This window comes from Martes martes, assembly GCF_963455335.1.
Source record: "Martes martes genome assembly, chromosome: 4".
NCBI lineage: Eukaryota > Metazoa > Chordata > Mammalia > Carnivora > Mustelidae > Martes > Martes martes.
The window spans coordinates 168,042,331-168,066,201 of record NC_137891.1 but is presented as its reverse complement, the minus strand read 5'-3'; the positions used below and the strand labels follow the sequence as shown (position 1 = coordinate 168,066,201).

Genomic DNA, 23,871 nt, shown 5'->3' with positions numbered 1-23,871 from the left:
GCCTGTTTAACTCTGGGCAAGTGACTTCCCTTCTCTGAGCTCTGTCTCCTAAGCAGGATTGATGGGAGGATTAAGCATGCTCGAGAAAGCGGAAAGCTCACTGTAGATTGTGAAGTGTTGTGGACGGGATTATCCTATTCCTCCCACATGGCTGTGCCCCACGGTCTCATCCACCCCTATCATCCTTCCGCAGCTCGGCCTTCCTCCCAAAGATCCCTCTCCCACCCAATTACAGGCCTCCCCTGGAGTCTGTTGTAAGGGTCCTGGCGGGCAGTGCCATCTGGCCCAGCGGCTCCAGCGGAAAGCCCAGCTGCTCTGAGGCCCACGTGAACGAATCGGGGTCCAGCCTTTCCCTGGTAGGAACACAGCCCCATCCTGGCCACGTGCCGTGTGCACCGCAGACTGGACCCCGTCGGCTTTCTGGTGTGCTAGAACACTCTCCGTGTGGCCATTTGGCATGGAGGCCAGCAGCCTGAAGCAATTGTAATTAAAAGCCTGGCACTGAATGTTCCTTTTCCTTGTCATTGCACAAAATTTGTGCTGCTGAGGTGAGGAGAGAGGCGGTGGGGAAGCTTGGGGAAGGGGAGAAGACCAGGCAGTACTGGAATGCTATGATCTGCTGACCACCGCGCACACCTCCCAACACACTGGATCCCAGATGGGCTCTGAGCCTGGATTCAGAGCACACACGGTGCTGCCTCCTGCAGGACCTGGGTCCTGGACATAACTGTCTGCTGTGACACTTCTGGGCCCAGTGGCCTATAGGAGGTAAGGGAGATGCGGGCGCAGACAGCGGGGTTAACAGACTGATTTACTATTATCTTCACCTTCTTGGAAATCAGGCTTGCATTTATTTTCTATGAACTCACAGGATAAAAAGAGCCCCAGACATGCTCCATCTGCCACCAAGATGATTAGAGGGCTGCCGGAGGCCCTGCCCCTCGTTGCCAGGGCAGGAAGTGGAGTGTGGGCTTGAGGAGGGTTCCGCTGACGGGCGGGAGACATCTGGCGGGGGCCAGCTCAGCTGTGCGTGCCCCCTGGCTCTGCTTGATTTGATGAATGGAGCTCCGGGCTCCCTCTGACCTCCCCTGCCAAAAAAATGGGGCAAAACCATGGTCCTGCCAGGGCCCCCACCCAGAGATGCTTAAGTGCCCCTCCTCTTAGGCATCACACTTCTCCCAGAGCAGGTGGAAGGTATAGCCTAAGGATGTCGTCCACTCTCTGGGCGACTCTCCAACCCAGTGTTTGTGGCCATTTCCACGGATGCCCGGGTGCTGCTGGGTGGGACAGGCCACCCTGCTCCTTCCTCGCTCTTGCTGGCCTTGTGATCCCAAGCTGTGGGCGAAGTTTCGTGTAGCCAGGCTTGGAGGTGCAGTGTGCAGAATGGTGTGTGATGGCAGGCTCCCAAGCTCGGAACCAACCATACCCATGAGGACCAACCCACGTCTGGGGCTAAGGAGCCCGGGCTGAGCACGAGGCTGAGACTGATTGGTGCCATTCTAGAGACAGGTTGCTGTCGACACCTGGCTCGGTGGGAGCGAAGGACAGAAGTGTCCTGTAATGGCTTCATTCTACTCTATTCCGCTGGCTGAATCCAGTCCAACGGTGGGCTCGAGGCCTCCACTTGGGAGGTTCAGATGAACTGGAGAAAATTCAGAGGACGAGGATGCCAAGGTGAGCGATGCTCAGGGAAGAGTTGCAGAAGCACCCAGGGCCACCCAGCCCAGGGAAGGGAGTTCCCAGGGGAACATGGCAGGTTCTAGGTGTCTATAGAGGTGGGGCTGGCAGGAAGGGGTGGCCCAAGAGGGAAATCCCTAGTCCAGGGGTGGTTTTCAAGGTGGCAGGATTTGGAATCTCATCAGGAAGAAGTGTCTGCTGGTCAAAGAGGAAGCCGGCTTCCTGGAAGGGCTGGTAGGCAGAGGCAGGACTGACCATGGGGCAACAGAGAGGATTCTAGTCCTGGGTGGAGTTTGGCCTCAGGAACTGGGTTCCACCTGGGTTGGTGCCAGCATTCTAGCATGACGGCAGCCCAGAGGACAAAAGGGCTGAGCTGGCTGAGCCCGACATACCCAAGGGGCCTCACTGAGCTGCTTCCAACCACCCCCTGCTGGGCCCAGAGCTTTCTTCTCCTCATTCCCAAGAGGAAAAGGATTATCACACCAATGCCCATGATCAGGTCCCCCACAACAAACCAGAATGTCTGGTGTCTTGGCTTTTGATTGAAATTCTGTCAGATCACTGTAGACATTTGGTGTAGACTGATTATCACGCTGATCTCAAGACCCAGCTAGCAAGGACAGATGTCTGTGCTTAATAAAAATGGGGGAAAGTTATGACTTAATAAATGCAGTTTGTCTGGAAGATCAAACTAGGGCTTTAGATAATAAAAAGGCCATGCTGTGAAGTCTGGGGTGATGCCTGTGGCCCAGAGCGCAGTCCTAGAACAGCGACAGTCCTCGAACGGTGACAGAACACACGAACCAGGCTGGCCCCTGCACTAGAGCTCCACCCGGGTAAATGGGACCGGCCCCATGTGGGCCATGTCCCCATGAGACGCTCCTTCCCACACTGTGCAGTGTGCACTTCGATGTTCGCTTAATGGATGCGCACGCGCAAATCCCGCAGATGAACCCACAGCTAGGAAGGTGGGATGGGACGCATGGGACTACAGAGTTTTGTCCTTTTATTGAAGCTTACAGTTTCACTGGACTTTTGGCCCCGAAAGAAGGAAAAAAAAACAAAACCACAAATAAAAAAAGAGCATTGGCGTTGGGAGGAGGCAACTGTCCCCTGGGGATTGAAGCCAAGCAGAGAATGGCAGGCAAGGGAGGGGTCCAAGCTGCACGGGGGGAACCTGGCCGAGGATGCCCAGAGAGCAGACTGTCTGAGCTCCCTGAGCAGGGACAGCACCCAGGCAGCTAGAAGTCAACAGGGACGTGGGGCTGGTGGAACCCAAGCCACTTGGTGCCACGGACAAACCTCCCTCCTGCTTGGTTAACTTCCACTTTGGAGAAACTGGGTTCATTGGACAAGACGGTGTAGGTGACGAGGCTCAGGTGCTAATGGCAAGAGGCTAATGAACACTTACCACTGGTGTCAGGGTGCAGAAGGAACAGCCAGAGGCTGGAGCTCAGCTGACTGGGCACTACTCACTCCACTGACATCTCCTGCTCCTGGCACAAGGCTGGGCCATTTAAATGCTTAGGGCTCAGGACATTAAATGCTCAGGACATTCAACTTCAGTCCTCTCTTAGGTCAGGCCACTACCTGTGTGGCCTCAGCCCAGGTCCCCACGATTTGGTGACAGGGACACAGGACTCCCAGCCCTCTTCGGAAACGGTGCTGCATCAGGCAAGGGAGAATCTTTTTCTAGGAGGGGCAGGAAAAGAGGAGAGGCCCACACGCCTCTCCCACTCTCAGGAGCCAGGAAAGGTCCCTGGTCCACTCTGCTCTCCCCAGATGGGCCAGCTTAGAGCATCCGAGAAGCTGTCATGGTGACGAAGTCCTCAAAGCTGAGCCGAATGTTGCCCTGCACGGCTGTGTCCTTCTCCCGGAAGGCCTCGGTCAGCACCTGCAGCTGGGTGCACACCTGGATGAAGCGGTCTAGCTGCATGGCAGGGCTGGCGGAGCGTGGGCAGTAGCGGGTGACCAGGAGCTGAGTGAACTGGGGGCTCAGATTGTAGCCCATCTGGGACAGCGCTGCGGAAGAGGGGCACAGGGAGCAGACACAAAACCCCACCGTGAACACGGCTGTCAACCAGCGCTGGGGAGCCCAGCAGTGCAAGGGACTTTGAGGAGATAAAAACCAAAATGGAGAGAGGACAGACGTCCCTATGGTCTGAGATAGCGGGAGCCCAAAAGGGGCTCTCTCTGGATGCTCTCCTTGGCTGGAAAGCCCCAGTCCCTTTCTCCAAATCTCCGTTACTCTCTGTTCAATCGGGCCCAGAGGGTCCCAGAATGACATGGAGCTAGCCATGCTCCTCTGGGACTCGTCTGTGTTACAGAAGGAACCCTGAGCCGCCAGGACCCCGTTGCCCAGGGCGGACATCAGAGGCAGTGTGGCACAGAGGGAGACATGACAAAGGCCTTCTCTGGAGTCAAGACAGCCCCTGGGCAAATTACTTAACCTTGTTAATCCTGTCTTATCCTCTCTAACGTGGGGCTAATATCACCTTGTAGGTCCTAGTGAGGACTGAGAGAGGGGATCCTGCAAAGCACTTGGCACAGTGCCTGACACATAATAAGCCCCCAGTGGAATTTGTTAAAAATAATAAAATCACCATCTCCCCAGGCAAGGCTGCTGGGTGGTTCCAAGGTCATGGCCTACGTGCTACCCTTTCCCCCACCTGGGAGGCTTCCTTTCTTCCTCTCCATGTATCTACTAGCCCAGGCTAAAAGCTCCCCTTTTGCTATGTGGCCCTTAGGAAAGTTGCCTAAACTCAGCCTCGGTTTTCTCATCTGCAAAAGGGCAAAAAGAAGAGCGCCCTCACGTAAGGGTGGGGAATAACAGACACTAGCTGTCACCCAGGGAGCGTGAGTGACGTTAACACTGCTTATTACAGTGCCCGGCCCATAGCAAGCAGTCAATAGACACACATCTTATTGTGACAGTATCACCCTTACCAACATCCATGACAGGACCAGACAAAAGAGGACGGGATCAGTACAGGTCATGTCCTTGCCCTTCTACCAGGGTGCAGACCCGGTGAGCCCACTCCCACCCACAGAGCTCCTCGGTCTTACTGAAATCCGTGCCCGGGGCCAAGGGCCGGGTACTCTGGGGAGCCCATTCTCCCTCCCAGGTGGCAAAGATCCCTGTCAGATTCTTATCAGCTCACTAACCACCCATCTTCTAAAGTCAGACTCAGAACCGGACCTGGAGCTATCGCCTCAGGTCATCTGAGCTGTCACTTTTAGTGTGGTCTGGGTCCCAGAGTTGGGAAGGAAACTGCTTTCGAGCAGAGATGGCCACAGAAACATCTTTCTGAGCGCCCATACATGGCTGTTTCAGTATGTGAGCAACCAGAAAGGAAGGTCCACCGGTCCTGGTCTCCAGGTGCCCTGGGCTGCCGAGTTCCTAGCATTAGCCAGGAGTGCCGTCCCGAGGGGAGTCCAGCCCTCATCCCGGAACCGGGCGCTCCCTTGCCCTGGATCTTGGTTCGGTGTCACAGCCAGACCACAGATGGGATGGGGAGCGCACCTGTGCCAAGAGCAGCATTTTACCGTGCAGACAGGCATCTGGTAGTCAAAGGCTAGAGAAAACCGGCTCCCCCGGCACAGGGACTGAGCGGAAACGCGGGGCTCTGCCTCTGTACCGAGCCCCTCCCACGGCCCTCACCTTGCTGCAGCTCCGAGTAGCTAATGGAGCCGGAGTGGTCCCGGTCATACTGCTGGAAGAGGTTCTTCCACTGTTGGATGAACTTCCACAGGGCTGAGAAACCATAGACGTCTATGCGGCCTGACTTCGTCTTGTCAAACATGTCTTGGGTGGGGAGGGAACGGAGGGAAGAAAAGCTTCAGGACAGAAGGCCCAGGGTCCTCAGGTAGCACCCAGGCCAGAGCAGGAGACTCCACAGAACCACAGGCCTGAGGCCCAGATGCCTGTACCTCAGACATACTCTCACCAAATGTGGACCAGCCCCTGCCCCTGGCCACCCTCAGCCTGGCCCTTCCAGAACTGCATTTTCCCTGCCCAGCAGCCGCCGACCCCCTCGGTGCCACCTGCTACTGGTGCAGGGAGTCTCATTCTGTAGAATGGAAAACTGAACCTGGGGCTCAAAAAGTCTAGAACTTAAGAACAGATCTAAGGGAAAGAGCTCTCAATCTAGAGGATCTCACCTTGAGCCCAACTTCCTGCCTAAAGTCCTTCCTGGCTAAAAGATTTCTCCCCCGAATGGCTGCTCACCCGCCATCAGGAGTCAGGTGGCTCTGCCCCACTCGAGCCCGCAGCCCCCAGGGAAGGGCTAGGACTCACTGATCATCATGAGGCATGTCTCGTCATTGAAAGAGGACCAGTTAGAGTTGACCAGAGCCTGCTTCAGCTCCTTGATGGAGATATAGCCACTGTGATCGGAGTCCACTGACTGGAACCAGGAGTAAGCCTCAGGATCCACATTCGGAGGAACGCCACCTGTGAGCAGGGGTGCAAACCAGAGAAGTCAGAAGCGGGTCTCAGAGCCAGTCCAAGGACATGCTGGGAAGGGCCAGCCTTGGTGCCTCCCTGGGGGCAGGCATTCCTTACCCACAAAGCCTCACAAGGCCACCGACCCCATCTTCCATCAAGCCAACCGCCTAACCCTGATGGGAGACTCAGAGTAGAGTCTCTGAGCGTAGACTCAAGGAGTTATCTGTAGTGGCCTTCTACTCCGTGAATCTGATGGGCTTTTCCTACAGTGTACCAGTCATTCCTCTCTTTGATCTTAAGTTTCTAGGGAACAGGGACTTTCCAGCTGACTAAGAATGCTCTGAAAAGAAGGATACTCTTTTCTTCACAGACTGGGAATCCAAAAGTGTCTGCTGAGCAGCTGACATGCACAGCCCAGAAACAGGTATTTTGAGAGTTACAGCAGCAGGGGGCTCTCTGGTGTGAGAACCAGGTCTGATCCATGTCTGATTTCTCTGACACGGCGACAGTGGACACATTCAACCAGGAGTCACCAGAGTGTATTACGGCCATGGAACTCTGCCTCTTCTCGTTCCCCATCAGCTCCCACGCATGACCCCCATCCCCAAACCTCCCCGGAGACATCTCTGAACCTCCTCACCCCCACGCACCCAGAGAGCTGCCTAGTTCCGTACCCCTCTCCGTTCCTACGAACCGGCCCTGGTTTAAACACCTCTCACGTGGATTGCTGAAACAGACCAAAAGGCCTAACCAAATCATCCTTACAGCTACTCTCTGCCACTCTTCACTTGCTATCAAGGAATCTCTAAAATCCAACTCGGTTCTAACCCATTTCCCCCGGCCTCAACTCAAAACTCTTTCAAGGCTCCACTGCCTACAAAACAGTCCAGCAGCCTTAATCCAACATTTCAGTGTGGTCCACTCCTGCCTACCTCTCCCACTCTGTCCCCCTCACGGCTCTGTTCTGGCCCAGATGAAGCATCAGACTCGCTCTTAGCCATCCCTGCTTATTCCCACCAGAGACTGTACTCACTGTTCCGTGCCACAGACCCCTTCTCCCTCATCTCTCTGCATCATTTCCTGTCCCCTTGCAAGACCCAAATAAAACGCCATTCCTTCCACAGGGTCTCCCGGATTGTTCCATCTCTGGACAGGCTTCCTTCCCCTCTCCTTTGTACTCCTTCTCTCTTATGGCCCTGATCACCTGTGTGCATGTTTTCTTCTACCCTCTTCCAGGTCGGAGTTGGAGTAAGCGGTGGGCAAGCTCCCAGCCTAAAACTCATCTCTGAGTGCCCAAAGGCTAGCATGGAGCCAGATGCAGACAGGGAAGGTTCTGCATTCATGCCAGAGCTGGCCTCGTGGTTTAAGTCCCAGCTCCCCCATTTGCAGCCTTGGCTTATTTAAATTCTCTATTTCAGTTTTCTTATCTGTAAAGTGAGGACAGGAGCATCTACTTCACAAGGTTACTGTGAAGTCAGCATCTGGTACAATCTAAGTTCCATCTAACTGCTGATTATTGGTGCTACTGTGGTTCAAACAGCTTTGCGTGTCTGTCAGCAGGTGGAGGAAAGGATCATTCATATGGAAAGCCATGCAGGGTGAAGGGGAGGGAGATGACAGTGGGGAGGCACACAGGCCTTCATGTTGGAAAGCGAGTGAACTGGCCACCAAAAGCAATCCTTCCCACAAGGCAGCATCAGAGGCAGCCACAGGCCACGGTGACACACAGAAACCACCGCCTAGTCCCAGAGGTGAGGCCCGGAGAAAAAGGTTTGCTTGACTGAGGGCCTAGGTGACCTCCGCGGATGGGAAACCCAGGCAGGTTCCATAGCGCCTTCCCGAAACAGCAGCTGAGCCACAGAGAGCAAGGGCTGTGGCCCCAGGTGAGAGTCTCTGGGACATGTGTCCAGGCGGTCTGCACAGAACAGCCCGGGCTCTGGAGGCAAAGAGCTCCGAGCCTCAGCAGCTTGTGGGACTTCAGACAAATGGTGAGTTTTCGGAGTACTGATCACCCCATTCTGAAAACAGACCGACATCCCAGGGCCATGGGATGAGTAACTGAGGGAAAGGCAAAACGAAGCTGCGGCAAAGGGTCTGACAACGTGTGCGGACACATCTTCCCAAAGGAGGGGCTGACTGAAGGGAGAAGAGAGCTGCGGGGAGAAGGAAAGCAGGCGGCAGAGGTGGAACATGTTCAGAGGAAATCCGGCGGGACTCAGATGGACATCGGGGACGGTCCCCGGCAGGTGTGGAGGCTGGAGAGGCCCGCTGGGTCTTGAGCACCTGGGGGGTCTTCCCTGAGAGCCGTGGGGCACCTTCGATGGGCAAATCTGTCTTGCAGAGCAGTGGCGTGGGCACTCTAGCTTCTAGGCTGAGGCAGGGCCTCCCAGGTGACTCCCGTGCAGGAGAGCTCCAGGGAGACACGAGCCGCACCGGAGGCAACGGGGGCCACGTGAGTGGAAGCTGCAGATGGGGAGCAGCTCAGAGTCGGAGGCACATCTCTCTACTCTCTGCAGCCCCAGAGATGATCTCAGGCCTCGGGCCCTAAAGGGATGAGCCTCACAGAGAGGGGCTCCTTGACCTGCAGTGACCTCACATGGGCTCACAGACACAATTTTAGAAGGTGGAGGAACTCCCCCACGATGCTGCTGAGCTGAAAGCAAACAGCCAGAAGCTTGGGGCTCTGACAAGATAAATGCCACTGGCTCTGTTTGGAACCCCCAGTATGTGAGCTCTCCCTCAGGGGAAGGTGCCTGGGAAGGTGCGGGAAAGTGCGGCAGCTTCCCCGCGGGGCCACTCCCAGGAGGCCTTGCAGATGCACCAGATGCTTCCGGGCTTCGTGCTGCTGCCTTCATCTCCTGGGAATAAGCATTCTGCGAAGGGGCCGATGAAAGAGTCCGGGAGGAAAGAGTAGTCTAGGTGCTCACCTTCCCTGACCCCCTGCCTGAGGTCACACAGTCATGTTCAGGGCACCTGAAGGCCCCACCAGGTTCCCTGCCCCACTGACTCTCCAAGCCCCCAACCTCCACCTTGTCCAGTATCTCACTTCCAGCACCTCTGCTCTTTACCATCCCTGCATCCCATCATTCTGCCTGCCTGCCTCAGTATCTCTCAGGCGTGACATCCTCACCACAAGTGCTGTCACATTACATGCGGCATACGTCTTTGCTGAGAACTTCCCAGAATGAGTTAGCTCACAGAATACTGAGTATTAAGCCCTTTCCACTGTACCCAGCATTTACCTGCACCTTCTCAACAAATCCTTATTAATAAACTTGTCAGGTAGTGGCGCTCCCCCATTTTACAGATGTGCACATTGAGGTGTAAAGCATTGAGTCATGGGTGCCTGGGTGGCTCAGTCGTTGGGCGTCTGCTGATCCCAGAGCCCGGGGATCAAGTCCCCTGTCAGGCTCCCTGCTCAGTGGAAAGCCTGCTTCTCCCTCTCCCACTTCCCCTGCTTGTGTTCCCTCTCTCACTGTCTCTGTGTCAAATAAATAAATAAAAATCTTAAAAAAAAAATTATCGTTTAAAAAAAAAAAAAGAGGTGAAGTCATTTGGTCAGGTCAGCATGTGGCCCGATCTCAAAAGCCTAGGCTTTCAACAACCACACCGTCTTCCCTTTCTATATGTAGTGGCCAGGCTTCTCACACAGACGTGGGTTTTCCCCGCTGCCCAGTGGCCTAAAGAGCCCCCACAGGACAGCACTATCCACTCCCATCTGATTGACGTCAGGCTTGACCAGGGGATGGGGTTTGGCCACCAGAACGAACAGAAGTGGAAGAGATGTAAAGTACTTCGGCGCAGAAGCTTTTCAGAGGCACCGGGCATTCCCGCTAGCCCTCCTGATCTGTCTTGCCACGAGAACAGCCTATCTCGACTAAGGGCTGCCCCTTCTGCCCGGATCTGGAAGGAAAAGACACGTGGCACGGAACTTCAGCAGCCAGATCCACAGCTGCGGACACGTAAGCAAGAGTAAGGAAGTGCGAGCAAGCAATGGAAATAAATGTTTGTTGTCATAAGCCCAAGTGACTCTGGAGTTGCTGTCCCCGCAGCAAAGCTAACTCACGGATTTCATGTTCTGCTGATGCAAGCGGGAGCTACAGGCAAGATGCTAGGGCGCCTGAGACCAAGCTGCCTGCACACCCACAGGAAGGGCAAAGATGGGCCCTGGAGGACTCAGAACAAGGTCAGAGATCTTGGACCTGGAGTCCAAGATCCCTACTTACCTGGAGGAGGTCCCTGTCCATAAGGCCCAGGATGCTGGCCCCCGTAGGAATTCGGAGGCGGCTGACCATAGGGGCCCCCCGGGGCCGCTCCACCATATAGTCCTCCTGGAGTTCCAGAGGGGGGTCCCCCAGGGTTGGGGTGTCCGTAGGGTCCTCCACCAGCTGGCGGTCCATAAGGCCCTCCGGGGGCAGGACCACCTCCATAACCGCCACCGGCGGGTACCCCACTGCCATACTGCCCTCCACCATGCGGGGGTCCGGGGTAGTAGCTGCCCGGAGGGGCTCCGGGCGCTTGTCCTCCAGCTCCTGGGCAGCCCTGCAAGAAGAGCAAACCATCAATCAGAATGGTAAGGCCAGAAACCAGCCACAGCATGGCCCTGTACAATCACGAAACCCGCCCACTGCGTCTTTCCCAGAGGCAGGGCTGAAATTGTGCCCTCAAAGCTCAGATGGACAACCTGAGGCTTCTAGAGAAGAGAAAACCTACCCAAGATCATACCACCGATGACGTGTGGAGTCAGGGCTAGAATCCCGCTCTCCTGGCTCCCTGCCATCACACCAAGGGGCTCCATGACAGCGGGGGATCGTGTCTGGTTTGCCACGTTCTCCCCCGCCCCCAGTGTTGAATGCAGGCTCAGTAATTACTGAACAAACGAGGAGGCAAAGGAATCCAAATCCCACCCCCTCCCCCTGTGCCACCTCCATGGCTACCTGAGGACTGACAGCACAAACGCGGTCCCCACCCGCCGCATGGGTGGGCTGCAGCACGTCTTCCTCAGCTGAGAATAGCTCGAGATAAGAGAGCATGTCCCCTTCTCCTTGGTGACTCTGGGACAGGCTGGGGAGACCCTGATCCTCACGCACCGGAGGAAGTAGAATCAGTAAGAGTCAAAGAAAACCAGTCTGAATTCGGGTTCTGACATTTACTCACTGGACTAATGACTTCCCCTCTCTAAGCCTCAACATCCTTTGTTCTAAACGGGAGTCGAACAGTGCCTACCTCCCAGGCTGGTGTATGAATGAAAAGAGACCAGGTGTGTGAAGTGCTCTGACACAGGAGGAAACCGCAGTCCAGAAAAACTGCACACAGACTGCGTGGAGGGGCTGGGGCCGGAACCCAGGCCATCTGTCCCTTAGCACAGACGAGGGGGCATTCCCTCTTTCATCCCTGTCGCCACACCACTAGCCAGGGATCTCCAAACTCAGTGTTCAGCTGTAACCACCTACATGGCAGAGCGCAGCCCCAACACAGCTGTGCACGGGCTGGGCGCAGGGGCCCGGAGAGCAGGTGGGTGAGGCTCTGAGGGGGGTTACCATCTAGACAAGCCGGAGATAAACCTAGAAGGCACACTAGTGGCCTAGCCGAGGAGAGCCTGGATTTGCTCTTTTTATCGTGTTCGCTAGCTTCTGGGACACTCTCCCTCGAGGCTGAGGCCAAACTCACACTTCATCTAAAAGAGGTCTGCTGGCTCACGGTAGGGGGGTTTCTGGGCGGGGGCGGGGGGGGGGGAGCAGGCCCTTCCACCTTCCCCACTCAGTATGCTGGGAGCTCTGAGGCTTTGGAAACCACCAGAGCTGGCAGCAAGACTTCTTTCTCTACAGTGAAGTCACACACCGATCCCAACTCAGAACTCCACTTGCCAGCAGAGCTCTCACTGTGGGCCCCAGGCTTCCCCTCTCCGAACCTGCTCCTTCACAAGTAAAACACAATCCTCTCTCCCTTACTGGCCACTCTGCTGATTACAAGACATAAATGCAGCAGAATTTTGTCAGTCTAACTTTTAGCTAAAGACTCTTTTGATAAAACAAAATTCTATAAACTGACAAAAGAAAGTGGCTTTGGCTGAAGCACGGTGGGGGTGCCAGAGCCCCCGCCAGGCAGGCCCCCTCCTCTGTTAGATCCTGAGGGAGCTCTGCAGATGCCTCATAGTGACTCAAAAGACAGTCTGAAAACCACTGATATAAGAAAACAAGTCCTTACAACAGTGACTGGCATAGAGCTAATGATCTAGAAATCTTGACTGCTGTTACATTACTCATCCTCCGCAAAGCCCTGGGCCAGGTAAATTCCTGGGGAGGGGGTGTATAAAGGTGAGAGCTGGTCGGAAGGGGCTCCCAGTTAACAGCAGAGGCGCGGAAACGCTCTTCATAACATCTAACAAAACAGCACAAGGAACCGGGTGTTTCAAGTGCACACACAAGCCGTGGACCAGAAAGGAAAGAGGGTGAAGTCAAGAGAGTTTCCAGGAGAAAGCAGCGTTTGAGCCAGGATGAAAAGAACGAAAAAGTTTCCGAGGGCGCTGGAGCAGTGTGATGGGAGGGGTGCGCGGGAGGTAGGGGTCTAACCCCTTCAGTTTCCCGATGGCGAAACTAAAAAGAGGGAAAGGGACCTGCTCAAATCCCATGAACTGGAGGCAGAGATGGAGCCGGACCACCACCCACCACACCCGGGCCCGTAACTCCCCTGGCCTAGGGCACCTGAGGCCCAGGCCTTCCACCTGGGAAGTGCCTCCCCCACCCCAACAAAGCAGGTGCTGCCAGGCAGGTCTTCTGACCCTCCCAGTATCACATGCCAGGGGCCTGCTGGATCTGGCACAGTCTGGCGACTAAACCCTCTGCACTCTGCCCTGGGTCAGAGCCCTCACCTTTCGAGAGCACTTTGACAAGCACGCAGATGCTACCGCAGAACCTGCCGACAGTCCTCAAACAGAAAGTAGGAAGCTATTAGTAGGCTGCTTTTCAGATGAAGAAACTGCGGTATGCAACCATGACTTCATCCAGCGAACACTTACAGAGTGTATCGTACTAGCCATGGGGCGTCAAACTAAATAGGACCCCGAGGGTCCCACTGGTGATTCGAGTACAGTTTGACCGGTGCCATCAGAAAAGTCCACTTCAATGCTATCAAGGAGGCGCAGACAGAGGAATTTGTCCCATTTGTTGAATGATGGATGAGGAATCCAATGAAGCAATGCGTGAAGTGAGTCAAGGAAAGGTTCCTGGAGGAGGCAGAGTGATACTGGAGCTGGCCTTGCAGGATGCCTAGGCACTCCCCAAAGCAGGAAAGGGCATTCCCCAAAGCAGGAAAGGACATTCCAGACAGGAGGGAGAAGAAAGGCACAGGCCTGTGAGTGAACACAGAGGGGTAGGGGGATGGCTGGAAAGCAGGGGCGGGGGCAAGGACGCAAGGTGAACTCAGAGAGGCAGGCTCTTTACACTCTCCTTGGCCAGGCTCCCCTCCTGCTGCGTTTCAGTGAGCGGGTGAGTTACTAGTGTCTTAACGAACTTTCTGTCTATCTGTGTCTCCTCCACACTACAGTGGGCACCCCAAGGCCAGACACTGGGCCTCATTCATCAGGGTACCCAGGGTCCAGCACAGTGCCTGGCACCTGCAAGCCTCCATAAATATTTGAGCAGATGAATCCCGCTCTGAAGAGTTTGGGCTTTATGCCTGAGGAAACAGAGCACCATAGAAGGGTTTCCAACAGAGGAGGAACGTGATCAGAGCCTTGTTTAGAGAATTAGCCCGCAGTGCGGTGGGGGATGAGCTCGCGGGGGAGGCAGCAGCCCAGGTGTTAGGCAGGCAGGGCTTGAACCAGACAGCGGACTTAGACATGGAGAGAACAGGACGGATTCTGAAGCTATTTCAGAGATAGGCTAGACATGACTTGACGACTAATTCGATTAGGGAGGAGATGGCGGGGGAAGGAAAGGGAAGTGTTCAGAATGACTCAGGTTATCCAGCGTGTACAGATGAAGCGGAGCCACTGACTGAGGCAGAACCCAGGCCGGGGAGAAAGTCCAGGGACGACGGTTCCCAGGGTCACTGAGTTGTCAGTGAAGGTCTGAACCAGACATGAAAACCGGAGTCCCTGACTCCCTGTTCTTTTATGCTACTGCACGCTGCCAACCCTTTTGTGACTTTTTCCAAGAGCATTTCATGTTGATCAACACAAGATTGTGAAAGAAAAAAAGAGAGAAAGAGAGAGAGAGAGAGTTCAGCAATCACGATCTCTGAAACGTCACAGAAAACTATCCATGGGACTCTTTTGCCCCCCAAGATTTTATTTTTAAGCAATCTCCACACCCAATGTGGGTCTCAAACTCAATCCTGTGATCAGGAGTTGCAAGCTCGGCATTTGCTATACTGGGGTTGGGGAGGGGCAATTAACATTTTCCGGAAGCTCTGCCAGGTGCTTCCGGTTCAGCGGCTCCCACTGATGCTGTCTTGTTAGGGAAGTGCTATTACCCCCATGTCACAGATGAGAAAGTTAAGGCACAGTTTCCCAGGATGCCTGTGATGATGCAGCTAGAACAGGTGAGCTGGGATTCAAAACAGGGCCTCTACTCTACTATCCTTCCCTGTGTTCACTCAACTGTGACCGAACAAGGACTGTCCTCAATGTAACTGTCAGACATGATGCATTTCTACAGTGGACAGGGCTGAAGGGGGAAGGGCTGGTTTAGACGATCTTTCAGAGGTTTTGAGCCCAGAAATCAGGGAGAAGCAGAGGAATCGTACTCTTTTCTCCCCGCAGCACCTAGACCCGATCTGAGAGCCACAGGACTGTGAGAGATCCAAGAGCCTCCAGCCCGACCACTCAGGAGAGGACGGAATCTCTGCAGCACCTTCTTGAATCTGCTTGCATGCCTGCAAGGGGTGGGGGGCTCACCTCCTCCTCAATAACTCACTCAGGAAGTTCTCTATTTTCTTTTGGCGCGAGGGGTCTTCCTTCTGCCCCCAAGACCTTCGTGAGGTTCAGAGGTATCAAAGGTTGGTCTGTGCGGAGTCCTGATGGGGAAGGCAGCAGGCCGCCTTGCAAAAAGAAGCCTGTCTCTGGAGCTGCCCCTCAAGTTTCGGGTAGAGGAAGCTAACACACATTTAAGGGATTAAACGATCAAGAAGACAGGCGTGGTTTGGCCATTCACCAGCAGAGCCTCCTAAAATATTTAAAGGCCAGAAACCTGCAGCCAATAAACAATGGGCCAAGAACTGCCCCAAGACTTCAATTATCACCTGGATGCTGACATTCCGAAATCCTTCTGTCCAGCCTCATCTCTCCTGAGCTGCAGACCCACATATCCAACAACCTCCTGGACCTTCTCTCCAAATCTATTCCTCCCTCTGTGTCCCCATCTCAGTGAGTGGTACCTCCCACCCTGTCCCCCAAACCTGAAGCCCTAGTGCCCTCCCAGGCACCTCCTCATTCCTCCTCTCCATCACCCCAGTTAGGCACTAAATTCTCTCAATCCTACATCCTAAACGCTTTTCAAATCCTTTTTCAACAGGCCGCCGTACTCTCTAATCAAGGGTACTTCAGCTTTGAGACGGGTCTCCCTGCCTCCAGGGTCTCCTGCTTTGGTCCATTCTCACAGTGCCCCACGGTACCAGCTCCAAAGCACACATGAGACAAGCCTCTTCTACGGCTCCCTCATTAGTCAGGATGAAGTCCACACTCCCCCGAAAGGCATACAAAGTCCTTGAGGATCTGGCCCTTGCTTACCGTTCTGGTGTCATTTCTTAGCCCTTTCCCCTTCTTCACTCGGTATTGATCTCCTGAAATTCCTCTAAAATACTGGGCTCCCGTCTGCTGACCTTTGTGCGTGTTCTTCCCTCTACTTTCTTCACTCAGCTGATGCCTACCGGTGATTCAGCTTTTGGCTTCAATGTCACCTCCTTTAAGAAGGCTTCCTCCCCCCCCAGACTTAGTCAGGCATCCCTCCTGTGCTGTCCTAGTACCTTACACTTACACCCATCTAGCATTTATCACAGTGATTCCACGATTTGTCTATCTGTATCATTCTTTCCTTGGAGTATCTACTATACGCCCAACACCACGCCAAGCACCTTACACGGGTTATCTCCTTTCATCTTTACAGTAACTCTTGAGGTAGGTACTCTTATGACCCCATTTTAAAGAAGGGGAAACTGAGCCTTGGACTTTGGCAAGAAATTTCTGCAAGGAAGTGGCAGAGCAGGGACATGCAGCCAAATCTCCCAGTCTCAGAGACCAAGCTCTCAATCGCCGAAACCCATTGAGCTGGCTCTCCCACCCAGGACCAAAGGTTACTTTAGTTTCACTGCTCCAACCCTCAGTCCGTGCTCGAGGACTCCAGGACTGGAGGCAGTGGAAAATTCGAGTTTTGACTCCTAACAGTAGGTTGGAATCCTGCAGGACTATGTTCTGGGTAGAGAGGAGGCAGCACTAAGCCTTTGGTTGCTTTGAAACAACCCGGCATTTCCTAGGAATACCCCGGACCAGGAGCTGCACAAGCGGTCAGGGTATGTTGTGTGTGGGGGGTGGATAAAAGCATTTCTTCTTCTATTCTAGACACCTTTCTCTCCATGCTCCTTTCCAGTATTTCACTCTGAGCAGAAGCCCAGGCCGTGTGGCCTAACAGCCATCACAGCAGCAAGGGCCGCCACTAGGCACTGGCACACACTTGGTATCAACAATGTGCCAAGCTCGCTGCAAGCTTTATCAGCTTGTCTTCATGTCAGCCTTATGAAGTATTACTCCTCCCTTTTTTTAAAGGTGAGGAAACAGAGGCTTGGAGCCCATAGATGGTTTGTCCAAGGGCATGCAACTGTTAAGTGCTAGAATTAGGATATTGTCCAGTAGTATCCAACCTGGAAGTTCAAGCTCTTAATTTCTATGTCACTGCCTCTGAGATGCATACAAAATACCTCCAGAAGCTTATCATGATGTAGATTCCTGGGCCCTTCCTGGGCATAGAATAGGTCTGAAGTGGAACCCAAAAGTGTGCTTTTTTTTTTTCTTTTTTAAGATTTATTTATTTGTGAGAGAGAGAGAAGGAGAGAGTGAGACAGGCAGGCGCAGAGGGAGAGGCAGAGAGAATCCCAAGCCGACTCTGGGCAGAGCACAGAGCCCAACATAGGGCTCGGGCTCACAACCCTGAGATCATGACCTGAGCCAAAACCAAGTCAGACGCTCAAACAACGAGGCCATTGGGGCCCCCAAGAGTGTGCTTTTTAAACAAACTCCTAGGTGAGTCTGATACAGACCATCCAACGCACCATGGCAATGTTTTCCCAAACTGTGTTCCTCAAGAACACTAGTGTTACCAAAAAATGACCAGAAATTTTAGAAAAAGGGGGTCGGGGATAGGAAGCAGTTCCATGGTTAAATAAGTTTAAGAAATACCATATATTCTATCCCTCTCTAGCAGATTTACAAAGCATATTAACAAATTACGAATTCTGAGATGCCTCATGTTGAATGAACTTACCTGGCTGTATTTCACAGAGTATTTCCCAAACTTATTTAACCACAGAATCCTCCTTTATTAGCAGTACCTATTAACATTTCATAAGACCCAACAAATGGAATGGAGCTTCAGAAGCCCTGCTAGGTTGTACTTCCTTCTAACCTCAGCCCGTGCTCGCCTCTTTTTGTCTACTCTGCTACATATGCAACGAAAGGAGTTCTAAGTTCCAGACCTAGCCTCACTCCCACACTTGCTATATTGTGACCCTGGGCAGGCCACTTAACCTCTTTGGGCTCCTTCCCCAGCTATAAATTCGGGATAATAATCTCTGCTAGCATGTTTATGGGGCCTTCCTCACTGAGATTAAAAAGGTCCAAATCCAAAAGCCACAAAGGGCTTCACTCCCTCACCATTCTTATGGCATGTGACTATACTCTGTTGAGCACTTTCTAATATCCCATATAATTTTGCTTTCCAATTTTCCCTGCACGGGTTTTATCTCCTAAATTAGTACGATCTTGGGCAAATCAGGAGCCCTCCCTGGGCTTCAGTTTCTTAAAATAAAGGTACTATTTTGATGTCCCTCCTGGCACTGACCTTCTAGGAGTCTAGAAAAAAATCCAAATACTAAAATACTCTTACACTCTTAGAAGTACCCAATGCGGGTGCCTGGGTGGCTCAGTGGGTTAAAGCCTCTGCCTTCGGCTCAGGTCATGATCCCAGGGTCCTGGGATTGAGCCCCACATCAGGCTCTCTGCTCAGCGGGGAGCCTGCTTCCTCCTCTCTCTCTCTCTCTCTGCCTGTTTCTCTGCCTACTTGTGATCTCTGTCAAAAAAAAAAAAAAAAATCTAAAAAAAAAAAAGTACCAAATGCTTTACAAGCATGACGTCATTACTATTCATGACAGCTCTCTGAAGTAGACCCTATTATTGGGCCCAGTTTTCAAGAGGGGTTGAAACTTAGGCTCACAAAGGCAAAATACCCTGTTTAATGGTTTATAACTATGGAAGTGATGGAGCCAAGGTGTGAACCTTTTTCTGACTCCAAGCTGAACTTAACCACTCTACCGATCTGTCATCCAACAAAGGATTCAGGCCACAGAATCACCTTGCTGGGGTGTTCTTGGCTGGATCAAAATGGGCTGGGGAGTGGGGAAGAGGCATTTGCTGACGGCTTCCGGGTTCTGCTGCCTGCCCGGAGACTCTGGGTTAAGCTCGTGTCTTCTCTGGGTTTCACTTTTCTTATGAGTGAAACGGAGGTGTCAGACTAAGTAAACAAGGTCACTCGAGGAACCTGCGGAAACCACAGATTCTCCTGATGATTCGCATGCAGTATGTCAGGGGCGTATTTTTATCAGACGCCCCGAACGACGCCGACGAAACCAGTGTTCTCAATGTTCTGTTGACTTCGGTGAGCCCGCTGGGAGCCCCCGCGGGAGTCCTGAGAAGGTGTGGGGTCCCGGCGGAGCCCAGCCTGATTACGTGGGGTTCAAGGTCCCCAAATCCCCGCCGGCGCGACGTCAGAGGGGGCGCGACGCGACCTCCCAGACCTGTAGTCTGCGTGACGTGAGACAGGCGCGACCGACCAGCCCTTTCGCTTTCTCTGCTGCCCGAGACCTCGCTGAAGGTGGGAAGGGCTCGGAGAATGCCAGGAGAAAGCAAAGCGGGGTCCAGGCCTGGACTCGGCAAGGCCCCTACTGAAATCGCCCGCCACCCCCAACACACTCACCTGCCCGTAGGGGTAGCTGGCCATGGCGACTCGACGTCACACGTCGGCGAGGGGCGGGGCTTCCCAGTCCCGTGCCTGCCCCGCCTGGGCCTGGGGGGGGGGGGAGATGGGCCCGCTTATGATTGGATGCGCACCGCTGTCAATCCTGGACGCATGAGTCGACGGAAGTGACGTTTAGGGCGGTGGTCGGGGCCTCAGGGAGAGACCCGAGGTGCCAAGGGTTGGGTGAAGGTTTCCGGAAATCTCCTTCGCGTAGTGGCGGGGCTGTTCCTCCATTTTCTGCCCAAGCGTAGGTCCCCAGGGCTGCTCAGGTCCGGGTATTTAATGAGAAGCTTGGGTCGGTTGTTGTAGCGGTGGCCATGTTTTAACCTGGCAAATGGGACGCCTGATAGTGGGTAGTTACAGTCGTCACTGTAAGTTTCCGCCCGCCGGAGGAGGGCCCAGGCGGTTGCCGTGACAACCGGGAACCGTTATAGGCCTCCTGGACAGGACGGAGGGAAGGACAGAAGTACCTCGCTCTAATGTCGAGACGTCTGTTAGTAGCTTTAGAGTGAGATTTGTGGTCTTTCAAGAGGAAAATCCCAAACATCAGAGTGGGAGGAAAATTAGATCATCTGGGGTATCTTCTCGTAACACAAGGATACTGTGGTCCAGAGAGGCAGTGATTTGCCGTAATTCACAGTAGTTTGGGGCAGAGGTGGCCTAGAACTGGTGTCAATGGATGTCTAGTTCTCAGCAGGGAAGTCTTGACTAGTCCCCAAAGTAAGTCCAATTCTGGTTGCTTAGTGACCACATACAATCATACACTTGCTCTTGGTTCAGGCTCTGCACTTGTTGCATGCTTATCTAATTTGTTAAGTTCTTCCTTTGGGGCATACATTGTATGTGGTTTTGCTTGTCATATCCCCGGCACCTAGTACAGTACCTGGCCCTGTATTCAATAACAACAACAATAACAATGAATAGTGTTATGAGGTGTCATCCATTCCAGACCATCTATGTAACCACTTAACCAGGCACTTTCCAAAATCACTGTGTTCATCATGCTACTTGTCCATTGGACAGTGGCTACAATGGCTCTGTTAGGGTATGGAGTCGACCACCCCTCAATCAGACAGAGAACACTCTCGATAATGCAAGTCACACAGCGAGGTTTATTTCCAGCTAGCTGGGGTCCAAGTATCTGCCCGGTGCAGTGGGTTTCAACAAGGACCCCGAGCACTCAAAGCCAAGGGTTTATATAGCATTTTTTTTTTTAAACATCCAACTCACAGTACCTTTCCATCACTTCAGGGACCATACATAATTTTGGCTTGCGCCCCCCTGGTGGTTTAGCAAGATAAGCTCTCTTCAACATCTGGTCCCTGTGCCACAACCGCCTAGCCGTCCTGGAGGTTTAAGCTGATTAGCTGCAGCCAGGGTGTTGCAGGGTGGGGTACTTTCTTGGAACTAAAGCAGGGGGGTGGGTGTCCCTGGAACTAAAGCAGGGAGGGGGAAGTTCAGCCCTTGGGCCTGAGATGGATGCCCAAGCTAAGATGGCTGTACTTATGCTAACCTACTCTTACAGGCTCCTCTTCATCTGCCTCTACAAAAAAAAAAAAAAAAAAGGCCCAACCTCTTCATTCTGGCACTCCAGACCCTTCACAATATGACCCAATCTCACGTTGGAATTTGATACTGTTATTGTGCTATATTCCAGCCTGCCTCATACAAGAGTTCTCTTTGGTACTCCAAAACTGATTTCTGTCTTTCATCTCAGAAAATTCACCTACTCTCTCAGGCAGAACCTAGGATTGTTCTAGTATGACCTCTGTTCCTTCAAATATTTTCCCACCTCCATTTGCTCTACTTCAAAAGTAGACCCACATCTGCTCTTTTCTCCCTGTTTGTACTATCACCCTAGTCCAAGATTCCATCCTCTGTGGCCTGGATCATTGCAGCAGCCTCCTGATCAGTGTCCCTGCTTTCACTCTTTCTTCCACACTCTATTCCTCATGGAGCAGCCGAAGTACTTGTCTAAAATGTAAATTAGATCATGTCGTTCCTAGGCTTGCTTTCCTTCTCATAACTCTTACAATAAAATCTAAACTCAGCCTTATGACCTTCATGGCCCTATGTGACTAAGACTTGCATCTCCGGCCTCACTTCCTGTCCCTGCTGTCCCCTTCAGTTCACTCCAGCCATGCTGGCCTGGTCTCTACCCCTGGAACTGAACTCATTCTCACCTCCAGATTTTTGGATTAGCTCTTCCCTCTTCCTGGAATGCTCTTCCCTTGGCTCTTCACTGGCTGGCTCCCCTTTGCCATTCAGGTTTTGGTTCAAATATCACCTTCTGGGCGGCAGAGGTGGGCGGCAGCATTCCTTGACACCACATCTAAAGCTCTCCCACATTCCAGTCATCTATCATATTACAATGTTTCATTTTTTCATAGTACTTGTCACTACTTGAATTGCCCTCTTTAAAATTTGCGTGGATATTGTAACATTGCCCTCTCCTTTTTCACTCTTATATCCCCAGTGCCTAGAATAGTGTCTGGCATGAATTTAACAAGTGTTATTAGATATCATCATCGTATAATACTTACTAGGTGCCCGATGTCATGCTAAGTACAATGTGTTGTTTCATTTCCACCGCAGTGCTTTGAGATAGATATTATCACCCATTTATAATGAGGAGTTGAGTCTGACAGAGGCTAAGTGACTTACCTACTAGAAAAAAAACAAATGGAGAAGTCAGGATTTGAACCCAGGTCCACAGCTTTTAACTACTCAGTAGTGTAACTACTTAGTAGTCTTGTCTTTACCTTTGTAAGCCCCTAAACCAGTCCAAACAAACAAAACAAAGTAGGTAGAATTGAATTGCAGAATCTCAGAGAGGAAGAAGATCTGTAGTCTGGGCTGAAGGTCAAGGGGTGTCTGCTGGGAGAGAGAATAGGTGACCCCCAAACTACAAACTGGGGTCAGGTGATGCATATTTTATTCCACAAATATATTAAGTCTATTGAGTTCCCACCCCTTAATCAGGCTCTGTTCTAAGTGCTGAGGATTACATTTCTATGAAAATCTCACACCCCTATGCCTCTCTGCCCAGCAAAGGACTCCTAGGAGAACGTTCTGTTAGATACCTGTGCCCTTTGAGGGCAAGAACATCCAAGTCATCTCTCAGGCACTGAGACTAGCCAAAGCCAACGTCCGTCCAGGGCTGTGCCTCTGAGGACCTGGGGCAGGCCCAGGTGTGTTTATTTTGGAGCAGGCTGGGTAACAGGGAGATCAGAAATTCCAAAGACTGAAAAACAGTCAACTCATTTCCAAAACCTCAACTACCTGAGGCAGACAGAGGTGGGTGGGAAAGTTCCTGTTATTGTTTCAGCTTTAGCCAAAGGGGAAAACTTGGATTCCAGCCCTTTTAGAGCACAGAGCACTTTCCCGAGTTCATGGAAGCCCTGTGGTTGACCCATTAGAGGTGAGGCAGAGCTTGGTAATGGAAGGCCCATCCACTGGAAAATATCACCTCCCCTAGGGACACATCATCCCCACCCCCCCAGGCATCCTGGATCAGCTCCAAGCTCCAGTATTGCTTACTGGGAAGGAATACCAACAGCCACCTAATTATTGTGGAATTAATTCTCTTTGATTCCAACTAGATCCTGTTCTGAAATTTAAATTGCAGTTGGATGCTGTGGATGAGAGGTTGATTTGCAGCTTTCCACAGAACCAACAGAAAAATGAGAACAGCAGACGTAGCACTTTGGCCACACTCCCCTTCCATTATGGGATCATACAGAAAGTACACTGATATATTCTAGTCCCATAAATTATTCAGGACCACATCAGAAAGATCTAGTCTCATAAGAGGTTAACAAGGCACATGTGAAGAAAGTGGCTAGATTCTGCTGAATTCTGGTGACACTGGGGAAACTATTACGACAAAAGGGAGGATTTAAATTCCAGAAGACATCAAATTTGGGACTTTTCTCCACAGAATAAATCTGCAACAGCCTTTTCTCCCTCTTATAGAGCAGAGGGCTTCTCAAATTGAGGATCCTCCAATCCATTTTTTTTTTCATTTTACTGTCAGTGAACTTCCCAGCAGACAGACCCAACCAACACCCCCTTGCAGAAAACCCTCGCCTCCCACTGCTTGTTCTGCTCACACTCCGCATTCCAGCCACGAAAGGCACTGTCCCCTGCACTGTGGCCCCGTCATTCAGCATGCCACGCTTAACCACCTCTGGACCTCGGCACATGGTGTTCGCACGTGGTGTTCCCTCCACCTCCATCGATCTGTGTCTAGACAAGGTTAGGTCCCTCAGCCCCGTGCTCCCCTGGCATCTGGTACTGCCCCACCATCTCACTTTATTGTAATTGCTTGTTTAACTCCCTGCTCTCTCTCTAGACACTGTGGGGGTGGGGCGAGATCCCTTTTGTTTGCCTCTGACTCCCCAGAGCCTATTACAGCTGCTAGCACAAAGTAGTGAGAGGAAAATGGACTCATCAGATTAGTTTCTGTCGATCTCTGAATGATCTGTATGCTGCCTTTCAAGCCTGGTATATACTAAGAAA

At 52.5% G+C, this 23,871-nt stretch overlaps 1 protein-coding gene across 1 annotated transcript; it reads right to left on the bottom strand.

Moving 5' to 3' along the window:
- Window positions 1–2,666: 2,666 nt before the first annotated feature.
- PEF1 (penta-EF-hand domain containing 1) lies at window positions 2,667–19,657 on the bottom strand. The gene is made up of 5 exons (XM_080802476.1): window positions 19,309–19,657; window positions 10,351–10,666; window positions 5,975–6,130; window positions 5,339–5,482; window positions 2,667–3,699 (listed from the first exon to the last, which is right to left on the bottom strand). The coding sequence occupies exons 1-5, from the start codon at window positions 19,330–19,332 to the stop codon at window positions 3,470–3,472; spliced, it is 870 nt and encodes a 289-aa protein (XP_080658602.1). The 5' UTR covers window positions 19,333–19,657; the 3' UTR covers window positions 2,667–3,469.
- Between the last annotated feature and the right edge of the window lie 4,214 nt (window positions 19,658–23,871).